Source organism: Molothrus ater, chromosome 4 (assembly GCF_012460135.2).
Source record: "Molothrus ater isolate BHLD 08-10-18 breed brown headed cowbird chromosome 4, BPBGC_Mater_1.1, whole genome shotgun sequence".
NCBI classification, from domain to species: Eukaryota; Metazoa; Chordata; class Aves; order Passeriformes; family Icteridae; genus Molothrus; species Molothrus ater.
This window is the reverse complement of record NC_050481.2, coordinates 22,871,057-22,889,832: the sequence shown is the minus strand read 5'-3', so window position 1 is coordinate 22,889,832 and position 18,776 is coordinate 22,871,057. Positions and strand designations below refer to the sequence as shown.

The following is an 18,776-nucleotide window of genomic DNA, read 5'->3' as shown; positions in this document are numbered from 1 at the left end:
CTGCAGACTGCAGCATGCCTCAGGACAGCACAGCATTTGTGTGGCTAGATAGTCTCTTCAAGTTACCTTCTCCTACTGTGACATACACCCATCTTTGCCCTTATGTGGGCTTTCCTTCCTAGGCTCAGCACAGATTTTATCCAGGAATCTAAGTCATTTGATATTCCATCCAAGGAAACTGAAAGTAGGGTATCACCATTGGCCTGTGTTTATGCTTGCTGTGACAGTGGTACTCCAGATACATCTGGTGATGAGAATAGAGTTAATGCTTAACCACAGCTCCAGTTAGACAACCAAATGGGAATTCTGTCAACGTCACAACCAGTTTGTGTGAGCACGTGCAGTTTATACCAATGTCAAAAGGAGCAGTCTCTTTCAAGAACCAGGTTGTTGTTAACAGGCCTCAGGCAGGTTGTTGATAACTGGCCTTTCAAATATTATTTTAGATTCTGTTTAAGTCAGTGGAGTTTTTGTGCCTGAGAGAACTTGGGCTTGTGAGGGCCTGTGAGCTGTGATTGTAAACATGCTGGTTATGTTCAGCAGCAGTGCAGAGGTTCTGTGTTATTTGGAGCCCGATGTCACGAGCTCCTGGTTTGTGTTGACAGTTCTTCACTCTGTCAGTGGCTTTATTGCACTAGTACTAGCATTTGCCTTTTTGAATGTGTTTTGTTGTTTTGTTTTTTTGCTGTTGTGCAGTTTGGTATTGGAGGATTTTTCTGCATGTTTCTGGCCCTGGATTAAATGGATGTGGAATCTCTGCAGTGTGAAAACTCCTGTAGCATCTGCTGTGTTTTGGTACAATCTGAGACCTTAAGTTGGCTATTGAAAGCAAGTTTCTTTTCATATCCAGCTTACATAAAAAATCCCTTTACCCTCATGGCTGGCATCTTCCCATCACAGTATCTGAGGGATAAGCAGTGGTTTCATGGAGCTGGGGAGTGAATTTGTGAAGGCCAAAAGCAGTGGTTTGCAATTACCTGGCATGGGATGTCATAGGTGCTTGGACTTTGGGTTTGCTGCCTCTGCTGGTAAGAAAAGGAACTTGAAACTTCTGAGGCAGGCACTTCAGCACTGGGGGTGCTGAACTCACTTTAAAATGTTATAGATCTTGTGACCTTCATGCATGGTGGGCTTGATCAAGCTAGGCAATGGTATCACACAGTCCAAAATAACATCTGCTGGCTTGTTGGAAACCGCTATCCCAACTGGCTCCTTGTTTTGCCCGAGTGCTGTCTGCTGGTTTGCTCACTGGCATGTTATAGACCTACAAAAGAGCAGCTGTGAGATAAGATGCTCAGACTGGCAGTTTTCCATCTCCCTTACCTAGGAAAGGGGAAAAAGGAAGTCTCTTGCATCTTCCATTTCTCACTCAATGGGCTTCTGTTGAACAGCTGCTGCAAGATATTATTTTAAAAATCTATCTATAAAATCCCCCCAGTAAACAAAGAAGCAATCCCAAGCAAGCCCAGGAGCACTCATATGCACATGGCTTTGTAAGATAAGGATTGTATCATGCATTGCTGCTAAAATGCATGATTGTTATGCCACACAGTGCCTCTGTATGAGCACACACAGTGAAAGTGGTTGGAATAGCTTCCTTTGTATCTGCTCAACTGAAAGGCAGTGATTGCGTCGGGCCAGAGCCAGGAACAGAAAGAACTCACCAGTGCATGGTGATGCAGTCGCGGCTTCTGTGTGGGATTAGAAAAAAAGGACAAACCACAGGGTAAAGTGAGAGCACTGAAATTTTTATTTGTTACCTCTAGGTACCACGAGTTTGACATTAATAGGCAAGACCAGTGAATGAGCAGCAGTACATTGCATTCAAACCTGAATCTCCAAAGCACCAAAAATTGAGCTAGATTTACTTCTTAATCCTATAGTCAGCACACTAGTCTGGAGCTGCTGCATCTCGTGTTGTCCCTAATTTAGTAGTACATTTTTATGCAGTTAGGGGGCATGAGGAAAAAGAGTCAGTTGTGTAGTACCACTTCTACATCATCATAGGACTACAACATGCACATTCTACTATGTGGCCCAAGCAACAAGAATACAAGTAGAACAGTTACGGGTGGAGACAGGTTCATGTTAACACCACCTATGAATTTGTAGAAACCTTTTTGGACAGGTACCTACAGCAGTTCATCAATTTGTGTGGGAACGTTACACGCATGCACAAGTGATACAGTGGAAAACATAGCAGGAGCGGCAGCAGGACGGAGGACAAAGGTGAAATCTGTGATGGGATGCACTGGAAACAAGACCTTCCTCAGCTTTCTACAGCAAGTCTCTGCTCTGTTAGCGAGGCCTGCTGGGCAACAGTTTTGTTCTCATGGCTGCGGAGTTTTGATATGACTTCTAGAAACGCCATGCTCTGCACTTCCTTTTGGAGAGGTTCTGGAAAAGGAAATATTAAAAGAAACAGTGCTTTGTATGAGATAGGCAGAAGAAAACTGGGAGAAACTTTTCTACTAAATCCTGTACGCACAAGCACGCGGCTGTGAGTACGCATAATCTGGTTATTGTTTACTTTTTTGAATTGCTTTTGTTGATGGAGAGACAACTTTTCAGGGCCTCCAGCACACACAAACTCCATGGATTTCAGGTCATGATGAATGATCAAGCTGCTGCATAGCAGTTAAGAATATCCACCTGAATTGCCTTCCAAAACAGGTGCTTAGGAAGTATTTTTAGTGAAAATACTTTTTTGGTTTATTCTTTAAACTAGCCTGACCAAGTGAGCTGGCTGTGACAGGCTCACTGCATCATTTGTGTGTCAACTCTTACTGGTTGTGTGGGGGTGTGAGATGGGTCCTTAATGGATGTGTCGCCACCTGGTCACTGTTTGCTGTCCCTTTACAGCTCAGCTCTGATGTTAATGCAAACAACAACATGCATAGCATTGCCCAGTGCTGTGCATATGGATGCAGTGTTTATGTTCTGCTCAAAACTAGGAGACACTGTCTGATGATTTTGATCCTGGATTGAATGTTACTTACTTTTTTTATTATTCAAGAGAGGTTGGCAGCAACTCATAAAATTGAACAGAAATTGTAAGAAATTTGACAAGCCCTGTACTCTGAACATCTCACGGTTTTGATCTAAAATGGTTGGTTTTGTTACATGCCTCTCTAGTGAAATCCCACTCAGCAACAAGTACATATTATTTTGCTTTCCACATGTTGCTGGAGGCCTAATCTCTGAATTTCCTGGGAGAAAACCCAACCATCTGTTTCAGATAGCTATGCTTTATGCTGTGCTATTTACTTTTCTTTTAAAAGCAAGCTCTGGCATTTGTTCCCACCCCTACCTACTTTCTTGTTCACATGTGTTTAGTTCTCATGCAGTTTAACCCCTGCCATGTAAGAGCTGGCACTCTCATGCTGCTGTGGACCTGGGAACGTGTATGTACAGACTGATGTCAGTGAAGCTGTTGGGGTGTTCATGCTATGTATGCACTTCCTGCTTTCTGATAGATATCAACATGTTTAAGCAGGTATTTAAAGCACTGTGCTTTACCATGGCTGGTAACATCCAGTTTCATGGAGACTCTTGCCTACAGAAGACTGTGCTAGCTAAGAATGCTCTGCTTTGGATGATCCATTTTCCATTGTCCTCATTTTTCTTTTCCTATACATTCACTCAGTTGCAAGAGAAACTTCCAGATGGAAAGAATCATATAAAAATAGGTATCTGTTAACTGCTTAACACATCTGAAGTTCAACAAAGGCAAATGCAGAGTTCTTCACCTGGGGAAGAATAACCCCAGGCACCAGCACAGGCTGGGGGCTGGTCTGGAGAAAGCATCTCTGTGGAGAAGGACCTGGGTGTCCTGGTAGTCCATGAGGCAGCAGTGTGTCCTTGTAGCCATGAAGGCCAATGGTATCCTGGGGTGCATTGGGAAGAGCATGGACAACAGGTCAAAGGACCCTCTGCTCAGTCCTGATAAAGCATCATCTGCAGTGCTGTGTCCAGTTCTGGGCTCTTGAGTACAAGAGAGACATGGAGCTCCTGGAGTGGGTCCAGTGGAGGGCAACAAAGATGATAAAGGGACTGGAGCATCTCTCAGAAGGAAAGGCTGAGGGAGCTGGGTCTGTTCAGCCTCGAGAGGAGATGACAGAGAAGGAAACTCATCAATGTCTATGAGTATCTGAAGGGAGGGTGTGAAGAGGACTGAACCGGCTCTGCTCAGTGATGCCCAGCAATAGGACAAGAGGCAACAGGCAAAAACTGATGCAGAGCAAGTTTCACCTGAACATGAGGAAGAACTGCTTCACTGTGCAGGTGATTGAACACCAGAACAGATTGCCCAGAGAGGTTCTGGAGTCTTCCTCACTGGAACTTTCTGGATGCAATCCTGTGCCATGTGCTCTAGGATGGCTCTGCTTGAGCAGGGAGGCTGGACCACTGTGGTCCCTTCCAACTTGACCTATTCTGTGAACACAGATGTTGGCAACATCAGGTTAAATGTGATGCCAGATACCCCATAACAAAGCATAGTAACAACAGCAGTCACTGGAGAATTAGATGAAACCAGTACCAGTGGAGCTGCTTCTATTCTTTATTGAACTATACTAGGGGTCAGTTACTTCAAAAATAACTACACAGGTCTGTTCACAGTAGAATAAGGAAATGTGGTTCATGATGTGGAGATGGTAATGAAAACAAGTTAGAGGCAACAGAGCTGTAAGAGGTGCATGTTAGTATTTTCCCTTGTAAAGAGCAATCAGATCCTTGATTCTCCTCTCCTTGGTTAAAATAGTAAACTCCCTCTCCCCAACTTAGAAGTTAATACCAGGGTTGCTCAGTTGTTATTCTTGTGTCCTCACTTTTCACACAGGTCTGTTCAGCAGGAAGCAGGGCAGAACACTGAGTCAGTCAAATACTGGGCCTTAACTTCACAGCTGCATAATGCAGTGACCTGCTGCTGTCTGTTCTCTGGGAGGAGGGCAAGGAGCCTTATGCCTTGGCAAAGCTTACAGTGCACTGGCAGACTGAGCTCTGCCATTCAGATAACCCTAAAATACCCCCCCTAAGATAAGACTGCTCTGTACTCTGGAGACAGGTATTTGACTTTAAATAACTCTGTCAGCCTTGCAGGTAACAAGATTGAGGAAGGGCAAATGCAACTGTCAGGCAGATATTCTGAAGATGATTATTTTAGTTGGAAGCAGTGGAAATAAAGATCAAGACGGTGAGGCTGACAGTGAAACTTTGGCAAAAGGCTTCTGCTCTAAAATGCATGGATAGTCCCAAGCATGAAATGGCTCAAGAAGGTTGTGAGTAACAACTAAGTTTACATGTCTTAGCATTCAAGTGAGTGCCTACTGAGAGCTGAGGCTTGTTAGCAAATTTTGAGCACAATCTTTGCACACTGAGATGTGTATACTCTAAAACCGAGTATTTGTTCCTATAAAATGGCAGGAATAGAATATTCAGTTGCATGGTGTACAGGTCTCCAAAATTGCACTTGCAGTAGGCATGGTGAACTCTGTTTAAATAAAAAAGCATGTTTGTTTACAGAGACAGCACACGTTTAACTGTGGTAACTTTTAATCTATTAATTGAATTGCTGTAAACTAACCTCTAGAGAACCTTCATATGTTTCACACTTGGCAAGTTGTGCAGACAGGCTCTGATTTTCCCCTTTTCTGTAATTATTCCAGTTCTTTGTCATCTTAGTTGACTGTAAATGCCTAGAACTTTATGGAATGAAATTTGTTCTCTCTCCACAGATTCAATCTTTCTTAAAGAACTGAATGAAAGAAATGTAGCATCTTCTTGAAACCTTGAATGAAATTTCCCCATGACACCTTGCTCTTTTTTGTTTTGTGGTTTTTGTCTGCCCGCACACAGATGGGAAATTGCAATATCAAACCACAGCCTGCTTGAAGAGCCTGTAAACAGCCTGACCTTTAGCAGAGGGTGAGCTCAGAGAGATGAGAGTTTACAGTGTCCAGCACTGATGTGTGTTAGTGCACATTGTGCCTGGTGGGCTGAGCATGTGAGGGCTTGAGGGAAGGAGTTTTCCTAGTGACATAAATGTAATGATCCTTCCTAAAGCACCATCACACATCAATTACAGGGAACTTGCAGCTAGAAATGAAAATTAAATTCTTGTGATCTGCATATTTACAATGACAACTTGATATTTGTATAATTTTAAATGCTTTCATTTCTTTCCTGTTAAAGTTTGAGCTAGTTGCATCCTGCAGAAGCCAGGGTCAAGTTTTTGCAGTTAATGTCCAAAACTGAGTTAACAGCTTCATCCTTGACACTATAGATAGACACTACAGAGTCATATATCTTATATATATATGAGTCATATATATATAGACATATATCACAGTGTCTTTATATCCATTGTGAACAGAGAACCAGTCACAGCATGTTTGCACATGATCTGGGTTCAGCTGTAGGACAGAACTATATTGCGTACATAAATCTTGGGAAGCAGCCTCTCCTGAATACTCACCAGATCCTATAAGAGCACAGATCAGCACCATGGAGTTATATTTTATTTCTGGAGCACTCCTGTCGTCTGAGAGCAGTCTGTGTAGAATCTGAACAAGCTGAGCATTTTCAAGATCCTTTTCAGCAGTGACTGAAATACAAGTGAAAATTTGTAAGTCTGGAAGTGCCACTTGCTTTGACGCTTCCATGAGTTGTCCCTTTATTGAAACATGATCTCTCACCAGAGTGAAAGACTGGTACATAACGCATTGGTATAAAACTCAAGCACATATTTGATGGTATGATGACAAGAATCACAGCTCTTGCTATAAAAATGTGAAGTTGTCTAACTGCTTGAAAGGACAATCACAGGTTTAATGATGAAATCCAGTTTAATGTTCAGTAAGCTGATGGAAGAGCCATGAGGCTTCCTAGCCATTTAAGCCAACACCTGTAATATTTCAGCTTTCAACACTTCCATTGCCTGAATTTGCTTTTGGAAAGTCTGTCTGAGTAAATAAAGATTGCATAGTTCTTGATTCCATGGTAGAGGGAGCTCAGGGTCCATTATAAAGCCTGTGGAAAACTTTTCAAGATCTCCATTTGAGTTACTGCCTCTGTAGCTTTCTAATATACACGTATTGAATTCGGCTCAACCTTTAAATGCCTGAAGACAAGACAAAGGGATGATTCATGTGAATAGGAACATCTTTCTTTATTTAAAACAATTCCTTGATGTATTGGCAGTGATTCAAAAGTTGAACAGAGCATTCGTCTAGTACACAATGGCGAGAGATGAAATAAAGAACAAAAATATGTAAGGTTGTTTGTTTAGTTCCTTAGTTAATAAGAAAGTAAACAGGATAAACAAAACCTCTGTTGAGCATTTACTTTACTGTTTCAAAAGCTGAGGTACTACAAACGCAGGTCAAGACATGTAATCATGTCTGCCTACATATGGCAATTCTTGCACTTAATCCTGGGTAATTTAATGGAGACACGCTGGGGGCATTAACCACCTCTGTGTATTCTCAAGTTCTTACTTATTAGGTAAGTAGACTCTTCATTTTGAAAAGCTCTCTCAAAAGCAGATTAACGTTCCAGTGTAGGAATGTGGTCAGGTCATATAGTCTCTAGTCTAAGATATGTTTGCTTTCTGAGTTTTACCCCAAATCTGAAAGTTAAGCTGGAGGGCCTTTCTAGATCACTCCACCTCCTACCAGAATGATGGAGCAGATCCCGTATAACCAGCACTCTCCAGTTTCCTGCATAACATGATGGCTTGCCTGTGTCTGCATGAAGCACAATGGAAAAACTGAAAGGCAGGTGGAAGGAGGAGGCTATTCTACACTGCATTCTCCCTTCACGACTTCTCCTGGGCACAGACTGGAAAGGAAACAGGTGGAGTGAGCTCCTGGGATACTCACCTAACTCTAGAGCCGCTATCAATGCCAGTGCAACAAGAGCTTCGTTTTGCATTATTACGTGTTCGCTGGTCGCCATGGTTACTAAATGCTTGATGCCACCGCTCTGTACAATGGTCCTAATTACATCCTAAAATAAATAACGCAAAGATGACAAAATTCTGCATTGCATACAAACTATATTAAATAAGGGAACTGTCAGGGATGCTGTGTTATCTTTGGGTAAGGGTACTTATTGGCTTTGTGCACATAGAATCACTTTATACATCAGTGTACAGATATGCAGGCCACCTGTTACTGCTCTGCAATTCTAAGTGTGTTAAACCAAGGCAGGTTGTTGCAGTGTGATGCCATTTCCTGTTTCACCTATCCCAACCCCTCAGGTGTGCCAACCTTTCCTTTCCCCTTTTGCCCTCCTGCTAAGAGCTGTCCATCAATCTTAACATTCCAGCAAGGGCGTCGTGTGGTTGGCAGAAGTTCAAAAGATGCCCCTCAGGTCTGGGCTCATTGGCCTGTCCAAGTGTCTGTATCCCTCGAACCTTCCCCTCCTCCCACCTGGTTGGCCCTCACCTGTCCCTTCCCCTCCCCCTGTCCCCGGGGCTTAAAAGGAGATGGGACCATGCGGTCGGGATTCTATTGGGAGCTGTTACAAGATTCGGAGGTCTGTCATCCTGGAATAGAACTCTGGATTAAAACTCTTCAATAGAATCCTCTCCTTTCTCTTCACTGTCGCCTAAACCTTTTCCACCAGAGGTAAACTGAGTTCCTACTATGCCTGGATTTGTTCCGAGTGCCCAGCTGCAGCAGGTAAACCCATAACTAAGTTAAGACACACATAATGAACTCTTTTCCAGGTTATACGGTGTAATTCAAGTTCTCATGCTGTGCCATCAATCATCAAATAATTAAGGGTTCAAAGTATCCAACTAACTATATGGTTGAGGTAAGGAAACACACAAACATAGTTATAATAAAGTTATTAAATGCTTCATCTTTCTCCACGAATTTTCAGAGTTTCTTCAAAATGTTCAGAGAGGTGAGATCACAAATATTACATCTTACTATGTAACAGAAATGGTGTACTTGAAAAGCTGTTTAGACATAAGACAGGAAAACAAGCAGTGGTATCTTATTATGGAATTTTTCTTCAAATACAAAGGAGGTAAGGAAAAGGTATGTATGGGACATCAATGTGTTGGTTTCTGTTCTAAAGCCAGCTGTTAAAGAGAACTGTTGTGCAGTACTGCTGCCCAGTATCTAGGAACTTAAAATGTTTTTAACTGGGTTAAATGTGTCTAAAATAGATAAGAATACCCAGCTGGGATTCTGTTTTCAAGTCCAAAATTTGATCCAACTTATGTGACAAGAGATAAAGATTATAGCAGACTAATACTCTACAGGTATTAGTTGTAATTTCACAAGTGATTGTGCACCTCATGTTTTCACCATCTTATATCCCAAAAATAGTTGCAAATTGTTTGCCTGAAAATCAGGTAACTTAGCATGCTGAAAGGAAACTGTTTGAGGAAATGTGGATTGTTTTTTTATTATTTTTTATTTGTCCTGTGAGTGCGCAAAGGTTTGAAGTAGCATTAATCTTGAAACAAGAATACAATTTAAATTTTTCATCTATATCTTAAATTTCCATTTAAAATGCATCCCCCTTTCTTACACTAGCCACAGCCAAGATAGTGAGATTTATAGTCTCACTACTGTGAGACTATAACAGAAATTAAAAAAATAAACATCTAAACCTAAATATAAAATACTATCTGAAATACCTTCAATCCCAATCTCAACAAAAAAAAAAACAAAAAACCCAAAAACCAACACTCCAAAGTAGTTTTCAGACTGAGATAATCTGGGAACTGCTAAGTTCTATTTAAATTGGTGTGGAATTTTCGGTATATAAGGCTTAGGAACCAATCAGCATCTTTGACATCAAAATTTTTTATACTGTAGGTGAACCTCACCCTTTAATAGGCAGTACTGAATAGATGACAGCCATCAGGTTTGGTACTAGTGTGGCTGAAATCACAGGTACCTACTCCAGTTTTGTAGAATGACTAAAACTGACTGTTGCCTTTGTAAATATTCCCCCAAAGCATTTAAAATTAAAAGCCTAATTCAAACCTGATGTTAAGAGCCATACAGCTGTACTCCTATTCAAACCTAGAGGGCAGCAAAAGCTTAAAAATCCCTACCCTCTCAGCTCTGTTATCCTCTTCATGTCAGATTTCCTCTGTCAATACATGCACCCAACAAAAATTAATTCACCTGTGATAATGCGGTTAATTTCTGCCTTAATATCTATTTGATGTAATCAGTACTGTCTCCATATTTAGAATGGAATTCTGCTGTCCTATAGAGAATATTAGTCTCACATCTGTGGTGGTGTTTGCCATCCATGCATACATGTTGGGGACATTGGGGAGGGGTGCAGAAGAAGTGGGAACCAGAAAAATGAACACTGATCAGTTTTAGAGGCTGAACATAAAATGGAGAAGGGGTGTTAGGCAGAGACAGTGATATTAGCAATCAGCAAAGATTTAAATCCCTGTGAGGCCTGTTGATTTGTTCTTGGAGACACTCAGTACACATCAGGGCCCTACTATATTTTTCACTTCATAAATACCATGGATGAATGAAGAGGTCACTATTACAGTCCAAGCTCTCCAAATCACACTTGCTATTTAAGTTCAGTAATGCAGCCTATGTTCTTATCAGTGAATATGCTGAAGGAAGTCTGAGCCTGAAATAGGCTGTCTCCAGAGATGTGTTTGTCCTTCATAAGGCTGCTTTGTCTAATACTCAGCTGAACAAGAATGATGGACTTGGACTGCTTAAGTAAAGATATTCGATTGATATGAAAGTGAAGGGAGGGGCAGATGAATTTTTCCTAATGTTGTACCTTTTGCCATATACAAGCAAGATTTTGTTAGAATTTGGAATAAATTATCATTTCTTATGATCCATCAGAATCTTAAAAGTTTGAAATATGCTGTATGAAGAGTAGGGAGACAGACTATTTCTGGATCTCAGTTTAATATAAATATATAGCAAGATCCTAACAACTGAGTTCACTGATTCTTCATATATAGCATCATAAATACAGAGAGAATACAGCATGCTGAACTTCTGCAGGATACATTTAAAATAAAAATGGGTCAAGCCTTGGGCAGAGGAGATGTAACACATGAATACCCAACCTGGCTCTAGAAGGATTGCAAGGTGGAGGGTTGGTTACCAACAGGAAGTGCACAGGTAACTCTTGGTTCTGACAAGTTGACCTTTTTGTCCGCTAACTTACTTTTGATTTGCTGTGTCGTATAAGTGCAGAAAGTAGTCTGTTGGACTCTCCCATCACACCTGCGTGATCCTTGGCTTCACACCACTCCACCAAGCGTTCCACCAGTTTTACGTTTTTGCCCAGCTGTTCAGCTGCTTCTGCTACATGGTGCCGGAGCCAACAACACAACAAAAAGGTTGTCACTTTTTTAAAGCAAGTGCTAGAAAAACAAGCTGAAAGTTACTAACTTGAAGGAGTTAGAAGAACTTCACTAGCTTGTACTACCAGTGGGAAAAGTCTAGGTTGCATTGAAGCAAGTAAAGCCAGTCAAAATGAAAAGAAATTAAAAAAAATCCAGAAAAACATTAATAATCCAGTTTTTGAAACAACTTATCACCCCAGTTAATGAAGCTTGTGCACTGATGAAGAGTAGGGAAAATACAGGTGATATCACATCCCCAGCTGAGCTGTGAGCCAGTTAAAGAATTAAAAACCAGGAGGGACTGCTGCCAGAAGGGAGCACTGTGGTCAGTCAGATCAGTTTTGATAGACTGTAAGTCACGTAAGTTTCTTCAAAAAAAGTCTATTTCGCATCCAATGCTTTGCTAGAACTAGAATGGATCTTTTGAAAAAATCTGTAGGACTGAGTCAAAAATAAATACACAGCTAATTTACCTCATGAACTATTCTGTTTTTAGCAGATTTCTGATTTTATAAATCCTCATCCTGGAACAAGTTGGTAACTAAAAGGTGCTTTTTCTTTTCGGAATTGCAGTCTATCAATTAATAGAGTATTATCTTGTTCCAAGGACCGAGGTACAGCCAGGGAATACAGTAAGTGAACAGCAAAACAGGAGTGGTAGCTCAAAACACTCACACCTCAATACACACTTGTAATGTGACAGTGTAAAGAAGTTGAAAAATAAGCATTTGACACCTATTTGGAGGGTCCCTGGTAGTCAGTTTAGGAGTTCTGAAAAAAAAATCAACCCATGTTCCTATCCTTTTGCATGTGTATTAAATTGATTCCATGACTTCAGGAATGAAATTTAGAAAAGCTCTGCTTCTCTCTTTTAAGAATCTTGGCAGCGTATCACAGCCTGAACCAAAGAGAATCACTTAACATAGAGAACAGTTTATTTTTACCTTGTGCATCTATTAACATTCTTAATGTTCCCAGCAGCTTGAACTGAACGGGGGGCATCTCCGATCTGAGAAATTTCAACACAGCTTCTGCAACGCCAGCTGATAGCATCTTAGCCTTATTTACAACTGCATGAATAAAGAACAGGGATTGATCTCAAAAACATTTCTGGAAGATGCAGTTAATTTCAGAGCTGGACTGGAAGCAAATTTTCAGACGTGGTTTGAAAAAGAGGTTGTGAGCACAGACTTCAGGAACAGTGTGCACTGGTGATACTGTGTTGTGGAAAAATGTCACGATTCCTGTGAAATTAACTGCTTTTTAATAGCATGCACATCTAAATTTCTGTATTCAGCTTGAGCACCACCAAAGGGGTAGACTCCTCCCTTTGGTGTAGGAAAGGTATCTTCCACAAAATGCATCAGGCAGGAGGCCAGGCTAATACTTGCACCCCCAAATAGGAGGAATCTTTGAGTCCCAACCACACTCTTCAATTTCTCACACGCAAAGGAACTAATTAGCAAAGCAAAGCATCCAATTAGCAGAATATAACCCCTTACCCAGTTCCAATACTTCATACAAATAACACTCTAGCCTGACATGCCTGGAGTCTGTAGTCTTTTGTTGCCTTCTTCCCCTCTCCAACCTCTCTTTCATCCTTTCCACTAGTCCATGTTCTCCACTTTCACAGAGCTCTCTGAAATGTATTTAAGGTGCAAACCTTGCCCAGTAGTGTACTTGGAATAAAATAGTTATTAGGTATTTGAAATAGTGTTTTGACACAGAGCTCATCACTGAGGTCAGTTATTACTTGCTCATTTCTTTCTAACAATGTACAGGGATGGTGATGTAGGTCTCTGGCAGACACCCTTCAGCACAGGCTACAGGGAAGCTGACTGATGGAAGTGAAAAGAATGACTCACCTGAGAAAGGTAAGCAAATGGAATACTGCTAAACCTCAGTGGGTTTAGTTATGTATGCATGATCATTTCTAAAAGTTAGGATTTGTCAAAACCAAAAATAGTAAAATAAGACTATGTGAATGAAAGACTTATTTTTGGCTTGGCACAAGAAACCATACACCAGTGTTATGGATTTGATTTGCTGTTTTGTGTGCATGCTCTACCTTTATGCTTGGGTAATCAAAACTCACACAAATCAAGTTACTAAAAATGACAAAATTAGCATTCAGCTTACTGCCAACAAACAGTAACTAACTGCAATAGGCTGGCTATTCTGTTGGTCTACCTCCAGCTCTAATTTGGCAACTTTCAGTGTCTTACGTAAGATGGAGTGTTTTAACAAAGTGGACACTGTTCTCTGGTAGGGACCCTCAGCTGTGAGACAGATTGCAAATGAAGCAAAAAAAAGGCAGAAAGAAAAATAAATATGCAGTGCTCTGGACAAAAAAGGTTGAGAAATCATATTCAAGGCCTCCTCAGCTCCTCACCAATTACAAGGCTGCCCTTTCTTTGTGGGGGGATACTGTGGGATCAAAGTGGCAAGGGACAGTCACTATGCCTGTGAAGTATTCAGAACTGCTTTTCTGAACTGCTGTGCAACAGACACAAAAGCAGTGATGGGCCAGAATGAAAAGCAGCAGTCTGACCTGCCTCTGGGACTGTCAGTCAGTGCTCCCACCCACATTCCCTAGGGGGTACAGTGGGAGAACAGAATTTCACCTTTGGGTGGTTAGCAATGCAAAGAGAGGCTTACCAGGAATAGCCAGGTTTCTGAGAGCACTCAGTGCAGCATGCTGCACAGTTACATTTCCATCCTCCACATGTCTGTCTAGCAGATCCATCAGCTTTTGAACTATGCCATTATCCACCATATGGATGCAGTTTCCGTCTGTGCGAGATGTAACAAGTCATTTGTGAAGGGAAAATTATTACTAAGATTTTTACAACAGCTTCTTATGAATATAAGGGTTGTTTCCTTGCTCCTTTTTAGTTTTCATTGTTGAGAATTTGACTACCATCATATATGAGAATTGCAGTGCTCATGACAAACTTACAAGAGTGATAAAAGAAATCAGAAGGCAGAAATCTCCTTTACCCCTCTACACATGCAAAATAATATTTTTTAAGTAGGTTTAATGCTTTTGAGGATTGTAAAGTTTAAAACTAGTGATGTTGCTGTGTAACTCAGCAGCTTTACTGCAACATAGTTGTTGTTTGCAGCTCTACAGACAGAGCATGATAGAGGGGCACACATAAATTTACTTAAGTTATTATGGCATGTTCTTACCATTTCTGGCAAAATTTGCAATAGCCAGCGCTCCTGCAAGCTGTAGCTGATGACTATTGGAAGGAATCCATGAAAGTACTCTTTGGAACACACTGCCTTTTCCTCCTTCAAATAACTTTTGCATGGATTCATCTGAGGTAAAAAGCACAGAGAGTCAGCAAGCCAAAGTGATTGTTAGAGAAACTTCTCTTTATATTTGTGAAGCTCTCCTGGTTCCACTACAATTAATCTGCCTGGTGTGCAGCAGGTCACCTAGGTTATTTAGAAAATTAATAAATAGTGAAATTCAGCTGCCAAACAGTGCTACAGGTATCTGCTGTTGCTTAGCAGAACATAGTGACAGCCCACCCTTACCTCCAAGCAATAATAGAACCATAAGATCAGAAGCTGTTTTAAGCTCTGCAATATCATCCTCTTTGTCACTGTCCACAGTCTTCTGGACAATCTCAAGTAGGCACTCCACCAAACCTGCTTCAACCAGCTGAAGTTTAATGACATCTGGAAAATAACATGGATAATAGGAGTCAGAATCATTTTAAATGCATCTATCCTACACACATAGGCAGGACAGACTGTAAGAAACAGTGATGTCAGTGTTTTCACTGACAACTTGTGTACATAAAACCACAGGTTCTTTATTTGAAATTCTTATGGCCAACTTCTGTTATTATTCATCTAACAGGCTCTCTGGCTCTGGACTTCCTTTAGAGCACAAGTCATAAGCTGAAGGTGTATGGAGCTCTTCACTTCTAAAAATGAGGATATTTCTCTACAGCAAACTTCTGGCACCTCAGTCATGGCACAGCAGACTCATAAGGATTGTGCTGTGTTCATGCTTTCCAAAGACAGACAGTATATCTGCCATTTGTTGAAAGGGCTGCAGGAGGAGTGCAGAAAGGTCAAATCCAAAAGGTTGGGTTGGCAGAGAAGTTTGTTCTGGAAACTGATGAGGCAAACTAATTTCTTAGTTGCTACTCAAAAGAAGGCTTGAGAAGGTAGTATTTTTTTTTCAAGTGACATAAAATCTGGGAACAATATTTTTTTTCCCTTTTTTCTAAAATAACAAAATATTTAATAGATGGAATCTTCTTTGGAATCTTCTTTACATGCCTAAACTCCCTTTCTGTTAAGAGGGAATGGCAGGCTGTCTTATGCTATGTGAGGTCTCTTCATACATGGAAGTGATTCTGGTAGTTTTTGCAGGCTGATTTTGAAAAATAGTCACAAAGCTCTGCAGAAGTGTGCAAAAGTGGATTTCTCTCAGTTTTCTACATGAAATGATATTTTTGCAAAAAGGTGTTAACCCAAGTTAAAATATGTTTAGGCCAGGGCTTTGGAAATATTTTTTTCATACAGTTTACAGACCACACTTGGGAGAGGAAGTGTGTTTTATCTCTGGTGAAGGATGTGTCTGACTCTCAGTTTCCTGGTGTCACTAGGCTTTTTGCCTCAGTGAAATTCATTGTTCCTTTAAGAGCGGCTGACCTTCTCATGAACTTCGTAAGGAAATGCAAAATCTCCAGTGGGGATTTTTTCTTTAAATAGGCTCTTTTGCACTGAGGTGCTTTAAAAAATAGAGAATACCCTTAGCTATAGAATACAGGGTTGCAGATGTTCTGTGATTTGAAATTGCTACACCAGCATGCTTAATCAACAAGTAAATTAGAAAATGTCATGGTTTGACACTGGCACAATGCCAGTGCCTCCATGAGAATACCCTCTCCCTGGTTTCTGCTGTGAGATGTGACCAGGAATAAGCAAAGCAGGCTCCCACTTAGAAGAGAAAAAAAAAAATTATTAACTAAACTACAAGGAAAAGGGAGAAGAAAAAAAAGAAACACACAAGGAAAATGAAAACTTCACAAATACATCTCCTCCTCCTCCCCACCAAATTCCCAATACCATACATCCCCCAAATCATCGACTCTCGGTCCGGCACCACCCTTCAGAATACTCAATCCTCAGTTCATCAACAGGAGAAGGAGTCCTTCTTGTGCCAGTGGTGACCTCTTCCTTTCGTGTCCAGCGCTCTCACCACTGAACACGGACCAGAGCTGCTTCTAGGGTCGACTTTTAAGGATGCTTCATCCCACTCCAAAAAGGCACAGTCTCAACTTTGGGACACCTGTCCCCCCCATATTTGTCACCCCCTGGGGCCGAGGGGTACCCACACCGAACCCTCTTGGTCCTGAGGCATTGCCTCCCCCTAGAATGCAGTCCCTGTATCACAAGGAACATGGTTCTGTCCATGGCTACACAAAAAGAGTCCAGCATAAGCTACTCCATCATCTCTTCCACCTGAGTTCTTCTCTATTTCTCTTGTGGCCCATTTCCTCTTATCTCCTCTATATCTCTCTTCTCATTCAACTCCAGGAGGATTAGCATTTGTAAGGTTTCCATCATCCAAGAAAAGGGTTAAAAATCTGAGGCTCTGTCTGTCCAGAACTCCCACGGCTGCCCAGCTGCACCCCGCCCCTTCTCCTTCTCAGTCGGCCACTATTAAATTTCAAGGTGGCACAGGCACAGGCTCTCTCTCTCTCTCTCTCTCTCTCTCTCTCTCTCTCTCTCCTGGGGGGGCTGCCCGATGCCTCCTGGTGCTTCTCCCACCCTTCCATCCCCGGGGCCTCTTCACCTCCCCTCTCTGTCCAAGGTCAGGCCTACCTCACCCGGCTGCATGGCTGCCCTTCCCCTGCCCAGCAGCAGCAGCTGGGCCGGGGGAGACACCCGAACTCTTTCCCTGACCGGAACCCAAGAGAGCCTCCCCGGGGGGAGCCCTGCTTTAACCCCGTGTTCTCAGAGGCAGATCCAATGTCCCAATGGCCACATTAGGTACCAATATTAAAATCTGAGCATCCATTGGCCTAACCACAGCATCCCAGAAAACATATTTCCTGTCAAACCACCATGGTAAAAAACCTTAAAACGCCCTAACCACCAAAATCCAGACTCTGCAAATACTTAATTGAGATGTTTTTCCCTTCTGACCTATTGCTAATTACAATGAAAAGCACCTAAACAGTACCAGCAAAGTGAACTCATTTATGTATGCCTTGAATCCACAGTGGAAATGTTTTTCTGACTACCTTTCAACATCTGAGCATCTGAGTCAGGGTCAGCAGCAGTGAATTTCTCAAATCTTATTGCAACTAAAAAACATACTCTAAGAAAATTTAAGCATTTGAACTGACATATATCAAACACACAAAAAGTTCAACCCTATTTTGTGTCACTCTGAGGATGGAACTATCTTAGAGAAGATTTTAAGTTATTATATAGTAAATTATATATTTTGGAAAAGATGTGCATTTTTAGAGCTGAAAAAAGGAATTGATTTTCCATGCCACTTAAAAGTCAAAAAACCTTTTTAAATTGAAGTGAAAGTTTATACTGACTTACATAAATTGAAGTGAAAGTTTATACTTTGTAAAACAGACACACACAGAGTGTGCATGCACAACAGAATAGGATGAAACATAAATCTGAGTTTGCAGTTCTATCTAACAATCTGTTCAATTAAAAGAAGCTTTATTGCTGAAGTGGTTAAAACAAGGTTAGAGAGCCATCAAATACTGTGATGTCTTCCCTACACAGAACTGCTTCCCACAGTCCATCTCCACTTGTTAACTCATTTCTTTATTTCCATCAAGGGCAGATGATACATTGTACAAGCCACTTTTGTTTGATCCCTTGTTCCTCTGGAGGAACATCCCAGACGGGTGATCAGGGGTGCACATCAATTCCTGCTCTGGCTTGAGCAGTGAGTCAAACTCCCAGGGGCTGCCTGGGGCTATCTAAGATATGCCACCAAACACCCAAATTAAATTCATATGATCTCTCAATGAACAGTAAGGGCAGAGTGTCCAGACCTTAGCTCTGCAATTGACATGCCCCTAGCAAAAATAACGTTATAGGAAATGGAACTGCCAGTGGCTCTGCAATTCCAGGAAACAATGTCCTGGTGCTCCAATGGTCAATGAACACTTGAGCCAATGTTTGCAGACAAATGTGAAGCTCTCTAAAAAGCAGCTTTTGATATTCCCACTGTGGGCAAAGAGCAATAAAATATAACATAATTGTATACAGAGTGAATCAGTGATGGAATTAGCATCAACAATGTTCTGGCTCCTGTCATATGCTCAACAATTAAGACCCATTCACTTTTCATGACACCACAATCATAAGGATCAGTTGTGGTGGCTTTGGAAGGAGACAGCCC

At 41.4% G+C, this 18,776-nt stretch overlaps 1 protein-coding gene across 2 annotated transcripts in view; it reads right to left on the bottom strand.

Moving 5' to 3' along the window:
• Positions 1-1,727: 1,727 nt before the first annotated feature.
• Positions 1,728-18,776, bottom strand: part of RAP1GDS1 (Rap1 GTPase-GDP dissociation stimulator 1) — a 92,527-nt gene continuing 75,478 nt past the window's right edge. For both annotated transcript variants that reach the window (XM_036381837.2, XM_036381838.2), the window contains 8 exons: positions 14,915-15,058; positions 14,561-14,692; positions 14,027-14,161; positions 12,313-12,438; positions 11,188-11,327; positions 7,881-8,007; positions 6,476-6,604; positions 1,728-2,397 (listed from right to left, as the gene is read on the bottom strand). In XM_036381837.2, coding sequence (XP_036237730.1) covers positions 2,270-2,397; positions 6,476-6,604; positions 7,881-8,007; positions 11,188-11,327; positions 12,313-12,438; positions 14,027-14,161; positions 14,561-14,692; positions 14,915-15,058 — 1,061 coding nt within the window. In that variant the 3' untranslated portion in view covers positions 1,728-2,269. The remainder of the gene's footprint in view (positions 2,398-6,475; positions 6,605-7,880; positions 8,008-11,187; positions 11,328-12,312; positions 12,439-14,026; positions 14,162-14,560; positions 14,693-14,914; positions 15,059-18,776) is intronic.